General features: G+C 44.6%; 1 protein-coding gene across 6 annotated transcripts in view; it reads left to right on the forward strand.

Moving 5' to 3' along the window:
* The window catches only part of SLC25A17 (solute carrier family 25 member 17), a 388,899-nt gene that overhangs the window by 241,510 nt on the left and 122,516 nt on the right, over positions 1 to 24,873 (forward strand). For 4 of the 6 annotated variants that reach the window (XM_044300759.1, XM_044300763.1, XM_044300761.1 and 1 more), the window contains exons 6-8: positions 1,035 to 1,180; positions 5,134 to 5,229; positions 19,820 to 19,912. In XM_044300759.1, the coding sequence (XP_044156694.1) occupies positions 1,035 to 1,180; positions 5,134 to 5,229; positions 19,820 to 19,912 (335 nt within the window). The remainder of the gene's footprint in view (positions 1 to 1,034; positions 1,181 to 5,133; positions 5,230 to 19,819; positions 19,913 to 24,873) is intronic. The other 2 variants (XM_044300764.1, XM_044300762.1) reach the window with 1 other exon arrangement.

A 24,873-nucleotide genomic window follows, 5' to 3' on the forward strand; every position in this document is an offset into this window, starting at 1 on the left:
CAACATTAAAGGAGCTGCAGAAATATCTGGCAAGTACTGGTTGTGTGGTACATGTGACAACAATATCCCGTATTCTTCATATGTCTGGGCTATGGGATAGAATAGCAAGACAAAAATCTTTTCTTACGAAGAAAAACATCCAAGCCAGGCTACATTTTGCAAGAACACATCTGAAGTCTCCCAAAAGTATGTGGGAAAAGGTGTTATGGTCTGATGAAACCAGTGTTGAACTTTTTGGCCATAATTCCAAAAGATATGTTTGGTGCAAAAACAACACTGCACATCACCAAAAGAAACCATACCCACAGTGGAGCATGGTGGTGGCTGTTTTTCTTCAGCTGGAACTGGGGCCTTATTTAAGCTAGAGGGAATTATGAACAGTTCCAAATACCATTCAATATTGGCCCAAAACTTTCAGGCTTCTGCTAGAAAACTGAACATGAAGAGGAACTTCATCTTTCAACATGACAACGACCCGAAGCATACAACCAAATCGAGAAAGGAAGTTTTGAAATGGCCCAGCCAGAGCCCAGACCTGAATCTGATTGGAAATCTGTGGGGTCATCTGAAGAGGGCTATGCACAGGATATGCCCTCACAATCTGACAGATTTGGAGTGGTTTTGCAAAGAAGAGTGGGCAAATACCCAAAAAGACTGAGTGCTGTAATAAAATCAAAAGGTGCTTCAACAAAGTATTAGTTTCAGGGTGTGCACTCTTATGCAACCATATTATTTTATTTTTGTACTTTTTCTTCCCTCTACCTAAAAAATGTGTTTGTTTTACAATTGAGTTGTACAGTTTATATGTCAAATTAAAGGTGGAAAAAGTTCTGAAATGATTTATCTTTGTCTCATTTTTTATTTTATTTTTACATCACAGCAACCTGACGTTTTAATAGGGGTGTGTAGACTTTGTATATCCACTGTATCTATTTTTCATAAATCAGCATACATACAGTACATAAAACTTGGTATTTTCCATTTAACCATCTATCCAGTACACATTTTTTCATCCATTTTATGTTCTATTTTAGATGCTTTTCAAAAGATAGTGCAACAGGAGGGAGTGCTAGCACTTTGGAATGGTACATTACCTTCTCTACTTCTGGTTTTCAACCCAGCTATCCAGTTCATGTTCTATGAAGGATTAAAGCGTCAGCTCCTAAGGCAGCAGGCAGAGGTAAAATCATAGTTTAATGTTGTGTTTTAAGGGTTATATTGTGTTCCATGGTGATACTTGATGTGGTATGTAATGTTTGTGAATGTTATTTTCAATCCATAATATTATACTTCTATTTACTGCTGGGATTTGTTCTAATAGCTATCTGGCATCTATATCTTTTGTAGCTGTGTCACGATCAAAGGCTGCACACTCTCCCCGGTCAACCAAGTCCGCTGCCTTGAAGTGACCGTTGATTCTGCCCTCTCATTCTGACCGCACATCCAAGCCTTTTCCACCACCTGCCGCCTCAAACTCAAAAACCTCTCCCGCATTCGTGTTTTCCTCAACTTTGAATCTGTGAAAATGCCCTCATCATCTCCCGCCATCTCCCGCAACAATCTCCTCAGTGGCCTTCCATCTAGCACTCTTGCAACCCTCCAATCTGTCCTCAACTCTGCTTCCCGACTAATGCACCTCTCACCCTGTTACTCCTCTGCCTCTCCCCTCTGCCAATCCCTTCACTGGCTCCCCATTGTCCAGCAAATTCAGTTCAAAATACTAACAAATACATACAAGGCCGTCCACAACCTGTCCCCTCCATACATCTCTGAGCTACTTTCCCAGTACATCCCCACATGCAATCTCCGATCCTCACAAGAACTCCTTCTCTCCTCTCTTCTTATAACCTCTTCCCACAATCGGCTCCCATGCATCCCCCACACTCTGAACTCACTACCCCAACATATCAGGCTCTCATCTACAGTGCAATCCTTCAAAAGAAACCTGAAAACCCACCTCTTCAGACATGCCTACAAACAGTGACCCTGCTGCCTCGATACCGCCATGACCAATTTCACCCTCACCTACTGTGTCCTTCTCCCATACGTTGTAGATTGTAAGCCCTCACGGGCAGGGCCCTCTCTCCTTCTGTACCAGTTTGTAACTCGTCTTGTTTATGCTCAGTTCAGTTGTCTGTATTATGTATGTATACCCCTTTTCAAATGTACAACGCTATGGAATGAATTGCACTTTTTTAATAAACAATAATAATACTATACATATATCTACAGTGCATTTGGAAAGTCTTCCGAACCCTTCACTTTTTTCACATTTTGGTTTCTTATAGCCTTGTGCTAATATAAATTTTTTCCCATCATTCTGTACTCAATACCCCATAATGAGAAAGTGACAACAGAATGTTTTAAATCTTTGCTAATTTATTGCTGGGGACCATTGGTGAACAGCCATTTTCAGGTTTCTCCAGAGGTTTTCCATTGGGTTTATGTCGAGGCTCTTGCTGGGCCACTCAAGACACTCAGAGTTTTCGCTAAGCCACTCCTGTGTTGTCTTTGCTGTGTGCATAGGGTCATTGCTTTGTTGAAAGATGAAACTTTGGTCCAGTCTGAGTTCCTGACCTCTGTGGATAAGGTTTTCATTAGGAATATCTCTGTACTTTCCTCCACGCAGCTTTCCTTCAACCCGGAATAGTTGCCCTTTCCCAACTGCTGAAAATTACCCATACAGCATGAAGTTACAACCACCAGGGGGTGGTATTGGACAGGTCATGAGCAGTGTGGTTTTCTCCAGACATAACACTTATAATTCAGGGCAAAAAGTTCAGTCTTGGTTTCATCAGACCAGAGAATCTTATATCTTACAGTATGAAAGTCCTTCAGGTGCTTTTTTTGCAAACTCCAAGTGGGCTTTCATATATATCTTACTAAGGAGAGGCTTCTTTCTGGCCACTCTGCCATAAAGCCAAGATTGGTGGATTGCAACAGCAATGGTTTACCTTCTGGAAGTGTCTTCGATTGGCACACAGGAGCTTTGGATCTTAGCCAAAGTAACCATTTCTTGGTCAACTCTCTTACCAAGGCCCCTCTCCACTGATTACTTAGTTTGGTGAGGCAGTCCTCTCGAGTAAGAATTCTGGTTGTTCCAAACGTCTTCCATTTAAGAATTATAAAGGACACTGTGCTTTGGGGTACTTTCAGTGCAGCAGAAAATGTTATGTACCCTTCTCCAGATCTGTGCCCAATCCTGTCTCTGAGTTCTACAGGCATTTCTTTCCTCCTTATTGCTTGGTTTTTGCTCTAATATACATTGTCAACTTTGAGACCTTACATAGACAATCATGTCCAGTCAACTGAATTTACCACAGATGGACTCCAGTCAAGATGTAGAAACATCTCAAAGACAATCAAGAGAAATAGGAGGCTCCCAGAGCTAAATTTCAAGTGTCTTAATATTTATGTCAATGTCAAATTTTAGTTTTTCCTTTTTTGAGTGCAAATTGATGGGGGAAAACTTTATTTATATATATTTTTTTTTTCATTTTGGCAGAAAGCCAAAACATAACTAAATGTGAAAAGGTCAGAAAACTTTCCGAATGCATTGTATATGTGCCTGTGTAAATTCTCCAAAAGAACACCTCTTTCAAAAGACCACCCAATTTACACACCATTGTTTCCCACTGTGGATTTTTATCCACGTACCAAGGAAGCTGTAATACACAGATTTGTGCCATATTAGCTTTTTAGAAGGTCTTTGATTTGCACACACACACACACACACACACACACACCAGTGAGCCTTGAGCACTATGACCAAATCACCAGTTGTGTTTTATTAGATCACTTTTCATAGGTATTTACTACTGGATACCAGGCACACCCAACAAAACCCATCATTTTGGAGATGCTTCAATTCAGTTGTTAAATCAGCACAGTTTGGCCCTTCTCAAATTTGGTTAGATCCTTACACATGTTCATTTTCCTGCTTCCAACGCAGAAACCTCAAAAACTGATTAACTTGCTTATAACCCTTGATAGGTGCCATTGGCACTAAATTAGCAAAGTTAACATTCACTTTACCTGTCAGTTGCAACTTGCAGCATAACAGGCTGAACTAGATGGATAGATGTCTTTTTTTAGCATTATAAACTATGTTATGTTACTAGTTTGAATGTTACTATATCTATGCTGCAATTAATCCGCAAAGTACCATATCTCTGGTTGCTACATCTCAGCAGTCTTACATGGGCATCAAATCAGATGTACACTACAGGCAGGGGCGGTCTGAGAACTTAAAGTGGCCCCAGAAAAAAATCTAAATTGGCCACATGCTGTAATTGGCCGCCATACTGCCTCAGCAAAACCAAATGCCACAGTGCAGCACTATATACTGCCATAGCTAAAATACCACAGTGAAGCACAAAATACCTCCCCAGAAGCTGGCCCTCTGCAGTGGCCAGCACCAGCTGCCATGTTCTGTCCTCATCTTTTTATGATGTGTGTGTTATGAAGGAGAGGGCTGAGAAGGTGAGAAATTGGCCACTGCACCGAGCCATCCCTACCTTCAGCATGCTGTCTGGTCTTTTAGCACTACCAAACGTACAGGAGAATACAGCACTACATACCTTTTACGTCCAGTGACATTTTATCTGATATAGACATTCTCTATTCTCATCTTTACCATTTGCCCTGCACCTCTGACTGCTTCTTTTTTAGCTATGTCTCATCTTACATTCCTGAATCTTCCTTCATTCTCCCTACCTTCTCAACACAAATCCCCATTCTTCTGCCACCCCCATACGGTTCCTGCTGTATTCCCAAATGTCCTCAAATACTATACTGCAGAACAAAATAGTGTCCCACTGATAATTATGCCCCCAGAAATAATAATGTCACTTAAAATGTCCCCAGCAATAATTGTGCCTGAAAATGGCTATACAGTTGAATTTAGGAGACCATCTGCAGCCGCTGACTGGGTACATAAGTACCTTAAACTTTCATAATTAATTAATAATCAGGAAACAATAAAACTGGAAAATGATTTTAAAAAAATGCAGGCTACCATTTAATGAGTAAAGAAACTATATCAAGTTTATCCAATCCCAAAATAATTATTAATCTTGCTGTTGTAGCTATTACTATGCACTATGTTAACTTGGCTCCTTCTGTTTTTATCAGCTTTCTTCTTTTCAAGTGTTTGTAATTGGAGCTATTGCCAAAGCTATTGCCACAGCAGTCACATATCCTTTGCAAACTGTGCAATCAGTACTTCGGGTAAGTGTAAATATAAAGTAATATTGCTGAATTGTTACTGGTATTTTCCCTTCACCCATGTACAAGAAGGCCTGTCTCTAGAGCTGGGCTAGAAGCCTTAGAGCTGTTAACTGTTAAATAGGGAATACTTCCTCCTTTGATGTTCTGTCTTAGGCACACAGGATCCTGGAACATGCAGCTTCTAGAGCTATGAAGCATGTAACACCTTGATGATGAACTGATCTCCAGTAGGAACTGCAGTAATTGTACGACTCTGCTAGACTTCCACCAGGAACAATTAAGCAATCTAAGTATTTCTCCCCTCTTCTTCAACCATTGCCCTGGCCTCTCTTCATAGTTTAGCCTCATGCCTCTTTGTTGTCTGTGTAGTGTGACTGGTTGACTTGGCTGATCTCTGACCTCTTCCCACTAGGTATTGCCTTTAATCTTCTCCCTTCAGTCAGGGTAGAAGAAGCCAAATGCCAAACACTAACACCAGATGCAAGGCATGAAGTTTATGATGAGAGGTGTGCGTTTTTGTTTTTTTAATTTAATGAGTTGATTGTAGAAGATAATTGTCTCTCAAGATATTGTGTAAGTTATTAGTAGTCTGGTGTGGTTACAGTCAGATGTTGAGGAGGGGCCCATCAGTAAATTCCTTTTGGTACAGGAGCATATGTTTTGTTTCCCTAAGAAATATCGTATGTTACGTTAAGTCTGGGGAAACCATAAGAAGCCCATCTTCTAGTGGGCTAATTGGCTAATCTGGAGAGATCATAAAAGGCCCACTCCATGCTCACTGTGTGGAGTGATAATATGAGCTGGATGGCATTAACTCTGGTGTGAACAACAAGGAGGCAGCCTATACACTTTGCTTGGAAAGACTTTGCTATGATTAAGGACACATATTCAGGTGTTGCTGATTTTAAGGATGTGAAAATAAATTATCAAGATTTTAGATTTTTTGATGTGCTGGATAATTCTTCCTTGAAATGAGCATCCTGCTGCCAGTCTGGGTTTTCTCTGTGCACCCCTGACCGTGGTGAGTGAATTCCTTCTTGCTTGGTTTCTACTAGACAGGGGTACCTTTATCTCCTTCTATTCTTGTTTTAGCTATGGAGCTGTAAGTAAGGATAATCAGAACAATGATATGCAGTGAGGAACAGAAATATTTGAACACCCTGCGATTTTGCAAATCATAGAGGGGTCTGAAATTCACAGACAGAATTTTTTTTACAAAATCAGGAAATCAAATTGTATGATTTTTAAAGAATTTATTTGTCTTGCACTGCTGAACATAAGTATTTGAACACCTCAGAAAATCAGTGTTAATATTTGGTACAGAAGCCTTTGTTTGCAATTACAGAGGTCAAACGTTTCCTGTAGTGCTTGACCAGGTTTGCACACGCTGCAACAGGGATTTTGGCCCACTCCTCCACACAGATCTTCTCTAGATCTGTCAGCTTTCAGGGCTGTTGCTGAGCAACACTGAGTTTCAGCTCACTCCAAAGATGTTCTATTGGATTTAGGTCTGGAGACTGGCTAGGCCACTCCAGAACCTTGATATGCTTCTTACAGAGCCACTCCTTGGTTATCCTGGCTGTGTCCTTCAGGTCGTTGTCATGTTGGAAGACCTAGCCACAACCCATCTTCAATGCTTTGACTGAGGAAAGGGGTTGGTTGCTCAAAATCTCACAATAAATGGCCCCATTCATCCTCTACTTAATACGGTCCTGTCCCCTTTGCGGAAAAGCACCCCCAAAGCATGATGTTACCACCCCCATGCTTCACAGTAGGGATTGTGTTCTTGGATGCAACTCATTCTTCTTTTTCCTCCAAACACGACGAGTGAAGTTTAGACCAAAAGTTCTACTTTAGTCTCATCTGACATGACTTCCTCCCATGCCTCCTCTGGATCATCAAGATTGTCATTGGCTAACTTCAGACGGGCCTGGACATGTGTTGACTTGAGCAGGGAAACCTTCCGTGCAATGCATGATTTGAAACCATGACGGCGTAGTGTTCTACCGACAGTGACCTTTAAAACTGTGGTCCCAGCTCTCTTCATGTCATTGACCAGCTCCTCCCTTGTAATTCTGGGCTGATTCCTCACCTTTCTTTTCATCAGTGATACCCCACGAGGTGAGATCTTGCATGGAGCCCCAGTCCGAGGGAGACTGACGGTCACCTTCAGCCTCTTCCATTTCCTAATGATTGCTCCAACAGTTGATCTTTTTTCACCAAGCTGCTTGGCAATTGCCCCTTAGCCTATTCCAGCCTTGTGAAGGTCCACAATTTTATCTCTGGTGTCTTTTGACAGCTCTTTCGTCTTGCCCATGGTAGTAGTTGGCGTCTGACTGACTGTGTGGTGGACAGGTGTCTTTAAAGAGCTCAGATGGGTGCTACTAAGTTAGATTAATGAGTGGAGTAGAGGTGGACTTTGGGGTAGAGGTGGGAGAACTTGCAAAATCGCAGGGTGTTCAAATACTTCTGTTCCTCACTGTAACAGGAGTAAGGGCTTGTTCACACAGATTTTTTGGGCGCTGACTTTGGGGCGTTTCTGCTTCAGAATCGGCTCCAAAAAATGCCTCAAGACAACCTCCCATTCATTTCAATAGGAAGCAGCAGTTGATTTATTTTTTTATTACCCATGTAAAAAAGCAGCACTTTTTGTGTATTTTCTGTGCTTTTTTGGGCGCATATCTGCTTCAAAAGCATCAAGCAGAAAATTCAGCCTTGTAATGAAATGAGCACCCATTGATTTAAAAAAGACGCATAAAAAGTGTTAAACGCATAATGTTTAGTGCTGAAAGAAAACACATGTATTCGACGCTGATTTTTTTTAAGTGTGTTTTTTAAAATCAGTTGTATGAACAACAAGTGGGTAGTAGAGAGTATAATTTAAGCCTGTTTGCAGATGATATATTACTTTCTTTGACAAAACATTGACTTCTCTCCCTAATCTTATTAACCACTTCAACCCCGCTAGCTGAAACCCCCTTAATGACCAGGCCACTTTTTACACTTCTGCACTACACTACTTTCACCGTTTATCGCTCGGTCATGCAACTTACCACCCAAATGAATTTTACCTCCTTTTCTTCTCACTAATAGAGCTTTCATTTGGTGGTATTTCATTGCTGCTGACATTTTTACTTTTTTTGTTATTAATCGAAATTTAACGATTTTTTTGCAAAAAACTTTCAGCTTTCAGCTGTAAAATTTTGCAAAAAAAAATACATCCATATATAAATTTTTCGCTAAATTTATTGTTCTACATGTCTTTGATAAAAAAAAAATGTTTGGGAAAAAGTTATAGCGTTTACAAACTATGGTACAAAAATTTGAATTTCCGCTTTTTGAAGCAGCTCTGACTTTCTGAGCACCTGTCATGTTTCCTGAGGTTCTACAATGCCCAGACAGTAGAAAACCCCCACAAATGACCCCATTTCGGAAAGTAGACACCATAAGATATTCGCTGATGGGCATAGTGAGTTCATAGAACTTTTTATTTTTTGTCACAAGTTAGCGGAAAATGATGATTTCTTATTTTTTTTTTTTCTTACAAAGTCTCATATTCCACTAACTTGCGACAAAAAATAAAAAATTCTAGGAACTCGCCATGCCCCTCATGGAATAACTTGGGGTGTCTTCTTTCCAAAATGGGGTCACTTGTAGCGTAGTTATACTGCCCTGGCAATTTAGGGGCCCATATGTGTGAGAAGTAGTTTGCAATCAAAATCTGTAAAAAATGACCGGTGAAATCCGAAAGGTGCACTTTGGAATGTGGGTCCCTTTGCCCACCTAGGCTGCAAAAAAGTGTCACACATCTGGTATTGCCGTACTCAGGAGAAGTTGGGGAATGTGTTTTTGGGTGTCATTTTACATATACCCATGCTGGGTGAGAGAAATATCTTGGCAAAAGACAACTTTTCCAATTTTTTTATACAAAGTTGGCATTTGACCAAGATATTTATCTCACCCAGCATGGGTAGAGGTAAAATGACACCCCAAAACACATTCCCCAACTTCTCCTGAGTACGGCGATACCACATGTGTGACACTTTTTTGCAGCCAAGGTGGGCAAAGGGGCACATATTCCAAAGTGCACCTTTCGGATTTCACAGGCCATGTTTTACACATTTTGATTGCAAAGTACTTCTCACACATTTGGGCCCCTAAATTGCCAGGGCAGTATAACTACACCACAAGTGACCCCATTTTGGAAAGAAGACACCCCAAGGTATTTCGTGAGGGGCATGGCGAGTTCCTAGAATTTTTTATTTTTTGTCACAAGTTAGCGGAATATGATGATTTTTTTTATTATTTTTTCCTTACAAAGTCTCATATTCCACTAACTTGCGAAAAAAAAAAAAAATTCTAGGAACTCGCCATGCCCCTCACGGAATACCTTGGGGTGTCTTCTTTCCAAAATGGGGTCAGTTGTGGCGTAGTTATACTGCCCTGGCAATTTAGGGGCCCATATGTGTGAGAAGTACTTTGCAATCAAAATGTGTAAAAAATGGCCTGTGAAATCCGAAAGGTGCTCTTTGGAATGTGTGCCCCTTTGCCCACCCAGGCTGCAATAAAGTGTCACACATCTGGTGTCGCCGTACTCAGGAGAAGTTGGGGAATGTGTTTTGGGGTGTCATTTTACATATACCCATGCTGGGTGAGAGAAATATCTTGGCAAAAGACAACTTTTCCCATTTTTTTTATACAAAGTTGGCATTTGACCAAGATATTTATCTCACCCAGCATGGGTATATGTAAAATGACACCCCAAAACACATTCCCCAACTTCTCCTTAGTACGGCGATACCAAATGTGTGACACTTTTTTGCAGCCTAGATGCGCGAAGGTGCCCAAATTCCTTTTAGGAGGACATTTTTAGACATTTGGATCCCAGACTTCTTCTCACGCTTTAGGGCCCCTAAAAAGACAGGGCAGTATAAATACCCCACATGTGACCCCACTTTGGAAAGAAGACACCCCAAGGTATTCAATGAGGGGCCTGGGGAGTTCATAGAATTTTTTTTTTTTTTGCATAAGTTAGCGGAAATTTTTTTTTTTTTTTTTTTTTTCTCACAAAGTCTCACTTTCCGCTAACTTGGGACAAAAATTTAAATCTTTCATGGACTCAATATGCCCCTCAGCGAATACCTTGGGGTGTCTTCTTTCCAAAATGGGGTCAGTTGTGGGGTGTTTGTACTGCCCTGGCATTTGAGGGTCTCCGCAATCATTACATGTATGGCCAGCATTAGGAGTTTCTGCTATTCTCCTTATATTGAGCATACAGGTAATGAGATTTTTTTTTTCCGTTCAGCCTCTGGGCTGAAAGAAAAAAATGAACGGCACAGATTTCTTCATTCGCATCGATCAATGTGGATGAAAAAATCTCTGCCCAAAAAAAAAAGGAGGGGAAAGGCGTCTGCCAGGACATAAGAGCTCCGCCCAACATCCATACCCACTTAGCTCGTATGCCCTGGCAAACCAGATTTCTCCATTCACATCAATCGATGTGGATGAATAAATCATTGCCGGGATTTTTTTTTTTTTTTTTTTTTTATATACAAAGTGTTTGCCAAAGCATAGGAACGCCTCCTCCTCCTCAGCTCGTATGCCTTGGCAAACATATCTTTTACTGGGAGGTGGTGTTGTCGCTAAAGTGCAGGAAACGCAGGATGGTCTCAAATCGTGTCCTGGAATAAGCAGCAGAGAACATGGGCATGTGATGAATTGGGTTCGTGGACCAATATGACCGCAATTCATGCTTTTTAGTTAGACCCATGTTGAGGAGAAGGCCCAGAAAAATTTTAAATTCGGAAACTTGGACTGGTTTCCACCGGAAAGACTGGGCATAAGAGCTCCCCGGGTTGGTGGATATAAATTGTGTGGCATAACGATTTGTTTCGGCCACGACTAAGTCCAAGAGCTCCGCAGTCAAGAACAGCTCAAAAAATCCCAGGGCCGAACCGATCTGAGCTGTCTCAACCCGAACTCCAGACTGGGCGGTGAAAGGGGGAACTACAGGTGCGGCTGAAGTTGGGGACTGCCAATCAGGGTTTGCCAGCACCTCAGGGATTCTAGGGGCTCTACGGGCCCGTCTTTGCGGTGGCTGCGACGGGGTCACTACTGCTCGTGCCACCGTACCAGCTTCAACTGCCCTTCTGGTGCTCGCCACTTCACCAGGTTGTACGGCAGTGCTGGTACTAGGTCCAGGAAGGGCTGCGCTGCTGGTGTATGCCTCACCACGTAATCCGACAGCACCAGCCCCACTCTGCTGCTCTTGAAGCGGATCCTGCGCAACCTGTGGTCTAGCGACACGGGGCCGGGTACGCCTGGTGCTATCAGGGACCTCAGCCTCCTCGTCCATTTGGGCAACTAAATTTAGGGGTATTCCCTGAGACTACCCAAGAAAAAAAGCAAGCCTGTCTTACAAATGGGAGGCTAGCGAAGTACCGGAGGCCGCTGCGGTTGATAAAAAATATAAAAACTGATTTTTTTTATCGCCGCAGTGCGTGTAAAGTGATTGTGCAGTGATCAAAAAATATATATTTTTTGTCACTGCGGTGGGGCGGGCGTGGGTGAACGCACGTGTGGGCGACCGTTCAGGCCTGATCGGGCAAACACTGCGTTTTGGGTGGAGGGCGAACTAAAGTGACACTAATACTATTATAGATCTGACCGTGATCAGTTTTGATCACTTACAGATACTATAACAGTACAAATGCTGATTAGCGATACGCTAATCAGCGAATAAGGGACTGCGGTGCGGTGAGCTGGGCGCTAACCGATCGCTAAACTACCTAACCAAGGGAACACTATCGCCAGGATGTTCTGTGAGGATTGCGAATCTGGTGCCTCCTCCTTCTTCTTCTTACTGCACTGCTGCTACCCCTCTGCATGTTAGTGAATCTACGGAGTAGCTGTGGTGTGGAGCTTTTCTGTGCTTGTGCCTCCATCTGCTTGAGGGGGCGGTAAGTGATAACCTTCCCTCTGACATGAGGGCCGGCAGCAATAAACAGAAGAGCGGAAAACTTAAGATGAACCCCCAGGATTCTGGCCCCAGCTTGTCCAGTATGGTGACATTTTATTTTATTTGTCTGTATGAGTATATAGCTACAGTATGTGTACAGAGTGTGTAAGTACATAGGTAGAATATACAGTATGTGTATAGAGACCTGTATGTGTCTAGTATGTGTAAGTATATAGGTATAATGTACAGTGTATGTGTGAGTATATTAACATAGTAAACTAGTACATAAGGCCGAAAAAGACATTTGTCCATCCAGTTCGGCCTGTCATCCTGCAAGTTGATCCAGAGGAAGGCAGAAAAAAAACCTGTGAGGTGGAAGCCATATTTCCTCACTAGGGGAATAAAAAATTCATAATAACTCTCTGGATCAACGACCTCTCTCTAGTAGCTATAGCCTGTAATATTAATATACAGTGTATATAGATGTGTACAGTATGTAAGTATATAGGTATAATGTACGGTGTGTGTGTATATATACATGTAATTAGCGTTGAGCAAATCGAGCTTCAGATCATAGATCTGAAGTCGAATTGTTCTAACACTGTCACTACCAGAGCTTTGAGACGTTCTCACAGCTCTGTGTCTCCACCCCTGTGATGATGTCACTTAGAGTTTGGAGGTGTTCTCACTGTTCTGTTTCTCCGCCCCTGTGATGAGGTCTTTACTCCCAGCTGTTCCTCCTGCGTTTGATTTCCCTGCCTTTAAATCACCCCTCCTCCTATTGCAGGGCGTGGATTATATTTCTCTTTTCAGTTGTAGCTCTGCCTTGAGTATCTTCACTTGTTTAGCTATTAGTTCTCTGGACCTGTGTTCTGTTGCTGCAAGCACTCCGGATATTGCCAGCGGCCCTTGGATCCGTCTTCTCTGCGGCTGCAGCTCCATCAGCTAAGTGTGCAGACATTGTTGTGTACCTGGTTTTTGTGTACCATTTTCTGACTGGATCTGAGGTGGCCACGGTTCCCTCCATATTCTGAGCAGGGCATCGGTGGCCGTGCCCCTTCCACTAGTGTAGGGGTTACAGGGCTCATCAGTCTTAGGCACGCGGGCATGCCTCGTTCCACCACATGGATCCGGGCATGTGCTTTAGCAGCATAGGGAGAGTGTTGAGGGTCTGACAGGGGTCACCCTTTCTCTTCCCTAGTTTGGGTCCGGTCAGTAGCTCTTTTTACTGTGTATGCTCTTGTTACCCTTAAACAGCCGTGACATTATAATCCACCAAAACCGTCCTTGTTGACATGGATCCGCTTTCTGGCTTGGTTGACCGCATGCAGGGTCTTTCTTTGGAAGTAGCGGATCTCCGTCAATCTGTGACTCAGCTACAAGCATTGGGCTCTGCTCCGGCTCATGGAGTCTGTTGCGAGCCAAAGGTCTCACTTCCGGAAACGTTCTCCGGGGGCAGTGAGAATTTTGTTCGCTTCAGAGAGGCATGTAAACTCCATTTTTGTTTGTGTCCCCACTCCTCTGGTAAAGAGGAACAGAGGGTGAGGATTGTCATCTCCCTGCTCAGGGGTAATGCTCAGACTTGGGCTTTTTCGCTGCCATCAGGGGATCCTTCCCTTCGATCCGTGGAAAGATTTTTTGTGGCCCTGGGGCAGGTATATGATGACCCGGATCGTATTGTTCTGAATTTCGGAGATGGGCAGCTGATTCAGGCTGGAATGATGCTGCACTCCGAAGTCAGTTCTGTCGTGGTCTCTCAGAGGGTTTGAAAGATGCCTTTGCTTTCCAAGAGAGACCAACGTCCTTAGAGTCTGCCATGTCATTGGCGGTACGCCTTGACAGGCGTCTAAGAGAAAGAAACGAGACCTCTCTGTCCAGCCATTGTCAGTCTAGGGGCAATGGTGCGGACTCATTCAGTATGCAGGGGTCTCATCCTGTCTCGCTCCCCTCTGAGGAGGAGCCCATGCAGCTAGGCCGACTTGCCCCTGATAAAAGAGGATTTAGTCCTCAGAATATGTTGTGTTTTTGTTGTGGGGGCATAGGTCATTTGGCAAATGTTTGTCCGTCTAAGAGATTCCTGAACTGTACTAAGAGCGATAATAAGAGGAAAACCTTAAGGGGTAGATCATCAAGTTCTACTTCATCTGCTACTTTGGGCAAAGTTGATGTGGGAATTGATGCTATTCCTCTGACCTGCAGTTCCCGTTTTCTCCTGTCTGCCAGGGTGGCGCTAGAGAGCAAAGTCATTCCTTGTGAGATTTTTGTCGATAGTGGAGCGGCCGTCAATCTTATTGACACTCAATTTGTAGCCTTGCATGGTTTTCAGGTTTGTACATTAGAAAAGGATATACCTGTTTTTGCTATTGACTCTGCCCCACTCTCGCAGAGATCTCTGAAAGGCATTGTTCACAATATCCGGCTAGCTGTAGGTGACACTCATGTGGAGGAGATATCTTGTTTTATCCTTAACGGATTGCCTTCTCCTCTAGTTTTGGGGCTACCCTGGCTCACTAGACATAACCCCACTATTGATTGGCAAGGAAGGCAAATAAATGAGTGGAGTGACTTTTGTAGAGAGAATTGTCTCACAGCGACTTTTGCAGAGGTGTCTACTAAAACTGTGCCATCATTTCTCTCTGATTTCTCGGATGTGTTTTCCGAGAGCGGTGTTCAGGAGCTACCTCCTCACCGGGAGTTTGACTGTCCCATTAACCTCATTCCCGGCGCCAAGCTGCCAAAAGCACGCCTCTACAATCTCTCACAACCGGAAAGACTCGCAATGCGAACCTATATCTCCGAGAGTCTCGAGAAGGGGCGTATTCGTCCCTCAAAGTCACCTGTTGCCGCAGGTTTTTTTTTTGTTAAAAAAAAAGATGGCTCTCTGAGACCTTGCTTAGATTTTAGGGAGCTGAACCGTATCACGATTCGCGATCCCTATCCCCTTCCTCTGATCCCGGACCTCTTCAACCAAATTGTTGGGGCCAAGGTGTTTTCCAAATTGGATCTGAGAGGCGCGTACAACCTGGTCAGGGTCAGAGAGGGGGATGAATGGAAAACGGCCTTTAATACCCCTAACGGGCATTTCGAGAATCTCGTTATGCCTTTCGGCCTGATGAATGCTCCGGCCGTCTTTCAGCATTTTGTTAATAGTATTTTCTATCATTTAATGGGGAAATTTGTATTGGTGTATCTTGATGATATTTTGATTTTTTCCCCTGATGTTCAGACCCATCAGGATCATCTTTTTCAGGTCCTGCAGATACTGCGGGAAAATAAACTGTATGCCAAGCTGGAGAAATGTCTTTTTGTGGTATCGGAGATTCAATTTCTGGGTTTTCTCCTCTCTGCTTCTGGTTTTCGCATGGATCCAGAGAAGGTCCGTGCTGTGCTGGAGTGGGAACTTCCTGAAAATCAGAAGGCATTGATGCGCTTTCTGGGTTTTGCTAACTACTACAGAAAGTTCATTTTGAATTATTCCTCTATTGTCAAACCCCTTACTGACATGACAAAAAAGGGGACGGATTTTTCCTCTTGGTCGGAGGAGGCACTTGCAGCCTTTTCTAAGATTAAAGAGTTTTGCGTCTGCTCCCATCTTGGTGCATCCCGATGTTTCCTTACCTTTTATGGTTGAGGTGGATGCTTCCGAGGTGGGTGTGGGTGCAGTTTTGTCCCAGGGCCCCTCTCCTGCCAAATGGCGACCTTGTGCCTTTTTCTCTAGAAAACTCTCCCCGGCAGAGAGAAACTATGATGTGGGAGATAGGGAGTTGTTGGCCATCAAGTTGGCTTTCGAGGAATGGCGCCATTGGTTGGAGGGGGCCAGGCACCCTATCACCGTTTTTACCGACCATAAGAATCTGGCGTACTTGGAGTCGGCCAGGCGTATGAATCCGAGACAGGCCAGATGGTCTCTGTTCTTCTCCAGATTCAATTTTGTTGTTACTTTCCGCCCTGGGATCAAGAATGTGAAGGCCGATGCTCTCTCTCGCTGTTTTCCGGGAGGAGGAAAATCTGAGGACCTGGGTCCCATTTTGGCGGAGGGGGTAGTTGTTTCCGCTCTATATTCCGATTTGGAGGCCGAGGTCCAGGCTGCCCAGACTGAGGCACCTGCCCGTTGTCCCTCCGGGAAGTTGTTTGTGCCTCCTGAGCTACGTCACAAACTCTTTAAGGAACATCATGATACGGTTCTTGCTGGTCACCCCGGGAGTAGAGCCATGGTAGATCTCATTGCTCGGAGATTTTGGTGGCCGGCTCTTCGTAAGTCTGTGGAGGGTTTTGTGGCGGCTTGTGAGACGTGCGCTCGCGCTAAGGTCCCTCGTTCACGACCTTCAGGTTCCCTTCTCCCGTTACCCATACCTTCCCGTCCTTGGACACACCTGTCCATGGACTTTATCACGGATCTTCCTCGTTCCTCAGGGAAGTCGGTGATCCTGGTGGTCGTGGACCGTTTTAGCAAGATGGCTCATTTCGTTCCTTTCCCTGGTTTACCCAATGCTAAAACGTTGGCGCAAGCTTTTGTCGACCATATTGTTAAATTGCACGGCATTCCCTCTGATATTGTTTCCGATAGAGGCACGCAGTTTGTGTCCAGGTTCTGGAAGGCTTTCTGTTCTCGCCTGGGGGTTCGGCTGTCCTTCTCTTCTGCTTTTCACCCGCAGTCGAATGGTCAGACTGAGCGCCTCAATTAGAATCTGGAGACATATTTGCGCTGTTTTGTGGCAGAGAACCAGGAGGATTGGTGTTCATTTCTCCCTCTTGCTGAGTTTGCTTTGAACAACCGTCGTCAGGAATCTTCTGATAAGTCACCATTTTTTGGTGCATATGGGTTCCATCCGCAGTTTGGGACATTCTCGGGAGGGGCTCTTTCTGGTTTACCTGAGGAGGAGAGATTTTCCTCGTCTTTGTCTACCATTTGGCAAAAGATTCAGAGTAATCTCAGAAAGATGAGTGAGAAGTATAAGCGTGTGGCTGATAAGAGACGTGTGCCTGGTCCGGACCTGAATGTGGGTGATCTGGTGTGGTTGTCTACAAGAAATATTAAACTGAAGGTTCCCTCCTGGAAATTGGGTCCCAAGTTTATTGGGCCTTATAAAATTTTGTCAGTCATCAATCCTGTTGCCTTCCGCCTTGATCTTCCACGGGTTTGGAAGATACATAATGTATTTCACAGATCTCTCTTAAAACCATATGTCCAGCCCACGGTACCCTCCTCTTTGCCTCCTCCTCCGATTTTGGTTGATGGCAATCTGGAGTTTGAGGTTTCCAGAATTGTGGACTCTCGCATTGTCCGCGGTTCTCTTCAGTACCTCGTTCATTGGAAGGGTTATGGTCCTGAGGAGAGGATGTGGGTTCCGATGTCGGACATTAAAGCCACTCGCCTTATCAGGGCATTTCATAGGGCTCATCCTGGGAAGGTGGGTCCTGGGTGTCCGGAGTCCACCCGTAGAGGGGGGGGGGGGGGTACTGTCACTACCAGAGCTTTGAGACGTTCTCAAAGCTCTGTGTCTCCACCCCTGTGATGATGTCACTTAGAGTTTGGAGGTGTTCTCACTGTTCTGTTTCTCCGCCCCTGTGATGAGGTCTTTACTCCCAGCTGTTCCTCCTGCGTTTAATTTCCCTGCCTTTAAATCACCCCTCCTCCTATTGCAGGGTGTGGATTATATTTCTCTTTTCAGTTGTAGCTTTGCCTTGAGTATCTTCACTTGTTTAGCTATTAGTTCTCTGGACCTGTGTTCTGTTGCTGCAAGCACTCCGGATATTGCCAGCGGCCCTTGGATCCGTCTTCTCTGCGGCTGCAGCTCCATCAGCTAAGTGTGCAGACATTGTTGTGTACCTGGTGATTTTCTGACTGGATCTGAGGTGGCCATGGTTCCCTCCATATTCTGAGCAGGGCATCGGTGGCCGTGCCCCTTCCACTAGTGTAGGGGTTACAGGGCTCATCAGTCTTAGGCACGCGGGCATGCCTCGTTCCACCACATGGATCCGGGCATGTGCTTTAGCAGCATAGGGAGAGTGTTGAGGGTCTGACAGGGGTCACCCTTTCTCTTCCCTAGTTTGGGTCCGGTCAGTAGCTCTTTTTACTGTGTATGCTCTTGTTACCCTTAAACAGCCGTGACAAACACTTAGGTTTCCGTACAGCATTGAAACAACCTCCATACAGCATTAAAATGTATTGCCTCCATAGAGGCAAAAATTGTTTCACCCGAAGTCACATTTATTTCTACATCTTTTAAAAATATTTCAAATTTGGAATACAAAATTACATTTATCCGCAGTGAACCTCATTTGCCAAGTTGATGCCCAATCACTCAGTGTTGAAGTCAGCTTGTAGTTTATGGACATCTTCAATAGACTGTACAGTAATACATTGCTTAGTGTTATCTGAAAAAATAGAAATGGTGCTATTAATCCTGTCCTCAATATCATAAATAAATAAATTAAATAATAAAAGATTTAGCATTAAAACTTGGGGTACACCACTTATAACCTCAGACCATTGTTGCCTTGATTCATTGTCTTGGCTACTGCAATGCATTACTTATCGGTCTCCCTCTCACTAAACGCTCCCCTCCTTCAGTCTATACTAAATGCTGCAACCTGGCTCATCTATCTATCCAACCACTACACTGATGCTACTAGCCTGTGCCAGTCATATCATTGGTTGCCCATCCACCACAGAATACAGTTCAAACTTCACAAACCACAAAGTTCTCCACAATGCTTCACCTCCATACATCTCCCTAATTTCCGTATACCACCCTAATTATGCTCTCGGTTTTGTTAGTGACCTAAGATTAACATCCTCCATAGTTCGTACCTCTCACTCCCGTCTTCAAGACTTTTCTCAAGCTGTACCTACTCTCTGGAATACTCTGCCCTGGAATATCAGGTCAGTTCACAACTTTTTCACCTTCAAACCTGCTTTAAAAACACATCTTTTCCATAGGCCTCCCCAACAGCTCTAAGCAGGAGGGTACCCCGCCTCCCAGGGGCAGGAAACAATGTGGAGAAACAATGATTTAAAAGCTTCCTCCCCTTTACTTTGTCCAGTTGTTTCCTGTCCCTTGGGATGAAGTGGAGAAATGCGGCAGGGGTTCCCTCCTGCTTAGGATCTTGTTCAGCTTTGTTGTGAGTTGCCCTGACCTGTGTCAGTAGGGCTGATGCGGGGCAATTCGGTCCGGGACGAGATAAGGGTCCTTCCATCTGCCTTAGCTTAAGCCCAGCTTGTGGCAGGCAGCCCTGTGCGTTTGTGCATCTTCTGGTAAGGTTGCTGGGGGAGGCATAGAGTTGCTCCAGGGGCGGAGTCTCGCGATACTAGGTCATTTGGGTGATTTGCATAAGCGCTGCATGCGGCGGCGGTCCACATGACCCAGAAGTTCGGGATAAATTTCGGTTCAGTGCTGGGAAGGGCATTCCTCATCGCATTCGCCCTGAGTGGAAGCAAGCAGCCATTCCCCTTCCTACATAAAAACCTGCTGATCTTCCCAAGGTCCTGAGCCGGTAAGCCTTCTCCCATGTAAATTTTCTCTATATGCACCATTCCATGTATCAGCACTTTGGGGTCATTTTTTGTGGTGAAGCATCCTCTTGTTTTTAAACTAGCTCCCTGCTGAGGGAGTTAATTCTTTATTGCAGGGCAGAGATGCCAGCAAAAGTGGGGAACCTTCACTAAAGAAGAAATGTGCCATCTGCAAGAAGCAGTTAGCCGGTCGTGTCAAAAGTGTACAGGTAAGATCATGTCTAAAGAAGCCCCATTGTTGTGGATAGCCTAAAGTCTCTTATAAAAGAGGAAGTTAGCTCCGCCATTGAAGCAAAGATGGCTGTAATCCCTCAGAATCCCTCTACCTCCAGAGCTAATCCTGAAGCACACTTTTATGTTGATTTTGACTGTGAAATTTCATCAGATTCAGACTCTGCTTCTTCAGGCGATGAGTCTGGTGGACCCTTGTGTTTCGTTGAAGAAACTAATCTTTACTTAAAACCATCAGGTCTATCATGAATATTGAGGAGTCCAGAGAGACCCATTCCATTCAGGACCAAATGTTTAAAGGTCTAGGGTATAGGAAGAAGCAAGTATTTCCTGTCCAAGAAAGCATTAAAACATTAATTGCAGACGAGTGGAAAGACCCAGAGAAAAGATCAGGAGTCTCAAGGGTTTTTAAGAGAAAATATCCGTTGGAGTCCGACTCAGCCCACTGGGAGAAGATTCCTAGAGTTTGTCTCTATAGCTAGGATCTCTAAAAGTTCCTCCCTACTTTTTGATGATGTAGGCCTTTTACGAGATTCTATGGATAAGAAATGTGAGCCGATTCTTGGGAGACCTGTACCTCCATGTTAAGACCCAGCATTGCGGCCACTTACACTGACAGCACCCTTTCTTTGTTGCTGTCTCAACTAAAGTAACATTTAGTTTTGGGTACGCCCAGGGAGGATATTTTATCCTCCTTTCCAGTTCTAAAACGGGCTACAAATTTTTTATTGGATGCTTCAGCAGATTTAGTTAAACTCTCTGCCAGGTCTGCAGCCCTTTCTAATTCAGCCAGAAGATCCATTTGGTTGAGATCTTGGTCAGGAGACAGTACTTCTAAAAGCAGTCTGTGTAGTATTCCCTGTGAAGGGGACAGATTCTTTGGGTCGATAGTAGATGATATCTTGGATAAAGCATCTGATAGAAAGAAAGGTTTTCCCATCAGAATCTAGATTTTTTTCCACCAACGCCGCTCCTTTCGTAAGCAAAGAAATGTTAGGCCAGATAAAAAAGAAAGGGGAGTTCAGGCTCCTGGCAGCCCACGAAAGGTAAAGGTAGGGGTTTCCTGTTTAACCCGGGCAAGCCCACAAAGCAGTCCAGCCAGGGACTCGGTGGAGGGAAGATTAAGAAGATTTGTTTCCGCATGGAAAGGTATTTCAAAATCCCCCTGGATTCTAGATTTAATTCATCATGGCTGTAGACTATCATCTAGAGTCACAGATTCGGACATTTCTAAAAAAAAGGAAGTAATTCCAGTGCCAGCAGGTCAGAAAGGGAAGGGGTTTTACTCCCCAATCTTTCTAGTGAAAAAGCCGAAGGGCACTTTCAGATCCATAATAAACCTGAAGGGTCTCAACAGGCATATATCGCATACAAAGAATTCTAAATTAAAACTGTCAAATCAACAATCTATTACCTTAAGACTGTTATATGATGACTCTAGATTTAGCATACACCTACTACCATGTTGCCATACGCAGAGAGCATCAAAAATACCTACGTTTTGCAATCTACCTAGAAAATTGTCTGGTTCACATACAATTTCAAGTCCTCCCCTTTGGTCTGTCCTCTGCTCCCAGAATTGTTACAAAGCTCATGGCGGAAGTCTCTGTAATTCTTCATCAACAAGAGATCCTATTCATTCATTCCATATTTGGACGATTTTCTTATTGCAGCCCATTCAACAGAAATTCTCCTCAGGAATTTCCAGATCCTTCAGTCCCTAGGTTGGAAGCTAAATCTAGAGGAATTGGACTTGATTCCCAGCAACAGGAAGATTTTCCTGGGAATTCTTCTGGACTCATCTTATGACATCCTTTTTTCTGAATCAGAAGGCACAGGACATAATATCAAGGATCTCATCATTCCGTTCACATCTGAAGGTGTCCTTCAGGGAGATGATGGTAGTCCTGGGTCTAATGACTTCAGCTTTCCCAGTAGTCAGGTTGGCTCAATTTCACGGAAGAATTTTGCAGAATTTTCTGCTAACCGCCTGGAACAAGAGCCAATTCTCCCTAGACAACAGGGTATCTCTTCCTACTCATGTGAGGACTTCTCTACAATTGTGGTTACATCCAGAAAATCTGGACCAGGGAGTTCAGTGGAGATCGTCAGACCAGATAGTTATAACAACAGACGCAAGCGGGTCTGGTTGGGGGGGCCCGTTGTAGGGATCAGCTAGTCCAGGGAATCTGGAGTCCGAGTCTTCTTCCGCTATCCTCAAACTCAAAGGAACTCTTAGCAGTTTTTCTAGCCTTGAGAGCCTTTCTTCCAATCATCCGTTGGAGAAACATCAAGATTCTGTCAGACAACAGAGCCTCAGTAGCCTATATAAACAAACAGGTTGGCACGAAAAGCAGGAATCTTTGTCAGACTGCGTTCCAGTTATTCTCCTGGGCTCAAATACACATAAGTTTATATTCTCAGCGGTCCATATAAAAGGAGAAGAAAACACGCTGGTGGCTTTTCTGAGCAGAAAAAGTCTAAAGCCAGGAGAGTGGTCTTTAAACAAGAAGATATTTTGTGCAATATGCAACAGATGGGGGACCCCAATCTTGGACCTCTTTGCTTCCAGGTCGATCAATTCTATTCCCCATCCTACAAGGACAATCCATTGAGAGTGGATGCATTTTCGGGGCCTTGGCCGGTGGGAATGTTTTATACCTTCCCCCCAATATCTCTGATACCCAGGGTTCTGACAAAGGTAGTGGAAGACAAATGACAATAGATTCTGATAGCTCCATATTGGCCCAAGAGAACGTGGATCCCTCTTCTGCGGAGTCGTTCAAAAGGGAAATTTTGGTTAGTCCCACAGATTCTAGAGCTGCTTTTTCAGGGTCCGGCCCAGCATCCAGATGTACGCCAGTTGAATTTAACAGCCTGGATGTTGAAAGATCCATCTTAAAATCCAAGGGGCTATCAGATACAGTCATCAATACCCTACTAAGTAGTAGGAAGCCTATCACATCAAAACCTCTCAGAACCTGGAATGCTGATGTTAAAGTCATTCTGGATTTCCTGCAGAAAGGCCTGGAAGATGGATTAAAGGTTAGTACCCTAAAGGTTCAGGTGGCGGCTCTTAGTGCTTTCATGGATGTAAAATTAGTTGACACAGGTTTATTCAGACGTTTCTTTAAAGGGGTATTTCCATCTCAGACAATGGGGGCATATCGCTAGGATATGACCCCATTGTCTGATAGGTGCAGGTCCCACCGGTGGGACCCGCACCTACAACAAGAACTGAGCGGGGACAGCTGTGGCTGGAGGACCCCGGATTTCTCGGGGTCCGTCCACCACAAAGCGCTGCTCCTATAGAAGTGAATGGCAGCTCCTGCTCCCATTCATTTCTATAGGGCAGACGGAAATTTTCTGCGGCCCCACAGAAATAAATGGAGGGTGGCGGCGCATGCGCAGTGCGCCCTCTGTTAGTTTCAATACTCCGTTCTCATTGTAGCAATATGCCCTCATTGTCTGAGATAGGACAACCCCTTTAACCTCCTCTGGACCACCTAACGCACGGATGTGTCCTGGAGGCGGCCGATTCATTCCTCCTAGACGCATCCGTGCGTCATCTCGCGAGACATGAGATTTCGGTCTGAGCCGGCCCGCGCATGCGCATTGCGGGCCGGCAAAAGTTCAAGAACAATTTAGTCACCAGCCTGCCAGCCAATGATCGTTGCTGGCAGGCTGGCGATTTTTAAAATCTCTAATCAGAAGCCATCTAACACCTTATATTTGTAAATATAAGGTGTTAAATGGCTTCCCTGCTCCTCTGCTGGTCCTTTTCGTCGGTTGGTCTCAGCAGAGGAGCAGGCATCACAGTGAGTAGCACCAAACACTACACTTTAGCCCCAGCTCACCCCCCAGCACCCCAATTAACGCCTTGATCACCCCTTCTTGCCCCTGTCAATCACCTAGTGAAAGGGAAAAAAGTGATCAGTGTAAACTGTCACTTTTTTTTTTCACCGGTATTGACTGTTGGGTTTTAGAATAGTTTAGGCCCCTTGGTTAGGTAGTTTAGAGATCGTTTAGCGCCCAGCCCACCGCACCGCAGTCACTTATTCGCTGATTAGCGTATCGCTAATCAGCTTTTGTACTTTTATTAGTATCTGTAAGTGATCAAAACTAATCACAGTCAGATCTATAATAGTATTAGTGTCACCTTAGCTCGCCCTCCACCCAAACGCAGTGTTTGCCCGATCAGGCCTGATCAGTCGCCCACACGTGCCGTGCGATCACCCACGCCCGCCCCGCCACAGTGACAAAAAATATATTTTTTTGATCACTGCACAATCACTTTACAAGCGCTGCGGCGATAAAAAAAATCTGTTTTGATATTTTTTATCAATCGCAGCGGCCTCCGGTACTTCGCTAGCCTCCCATTTGTAAGACAGGCTTGCTTTTTTTCTTGGGTAGTCTCAGGGAATACCCCTAAATTTAGTAGTCCAAATGTCAAACAGGGGGTATTCTTCTGAAGAGGCCTACAGTCTTCTGACCCAGTCGGATGAGGAATGGGAACCCTCATCCGATGAATCTAGCGGGTCAGAATATGAACCTGTAGAAAGCAGTGGCAGTCTGACCCAAAGTTCGGACGAGGAGGTTGAAGTCCCTGATAGCACCAGGCATACCCGGCCCCGTGTCACTAGACCACAGGTTGCGCAGGATCCGCTTCAAGGGCAGCAGAGTGGGGCTGGCACTGTCGGATTATGTGGTGAGGCATACACCAGCAGGGCAGCCCATCCTGGACCTAGTACCACCACTGCCGTACAACATGGTGAAGTGGCGAGCACCAGAAGGGCAGTTGAAGCTGGTACGGTGGCACGTGCAGTAGTTACCCCGTCGAAGCCACCGCACAAACAGGCCCGTAGAGCCCCTAGAGTCCCTGAGGTGCTGGCAAACCCTGATTGGCAGTCCCCAACTTCAGCCACACCTGTAGTTCCCC

This window comes from Bufo gargarizans, chromosome 7 (assembly GCF_014858855.1).
Source record: "Bufo gargarizans isolate SCDJY-AF-19 chromosome 7, ASM1485885v1, whole genome shotgun sequence".
Lineage (NCBI taxonomy): Eukaryota > Metazoa > Chordata > Amphibia > Anura > Bufonidae > Bufo > Bufo gargarizans.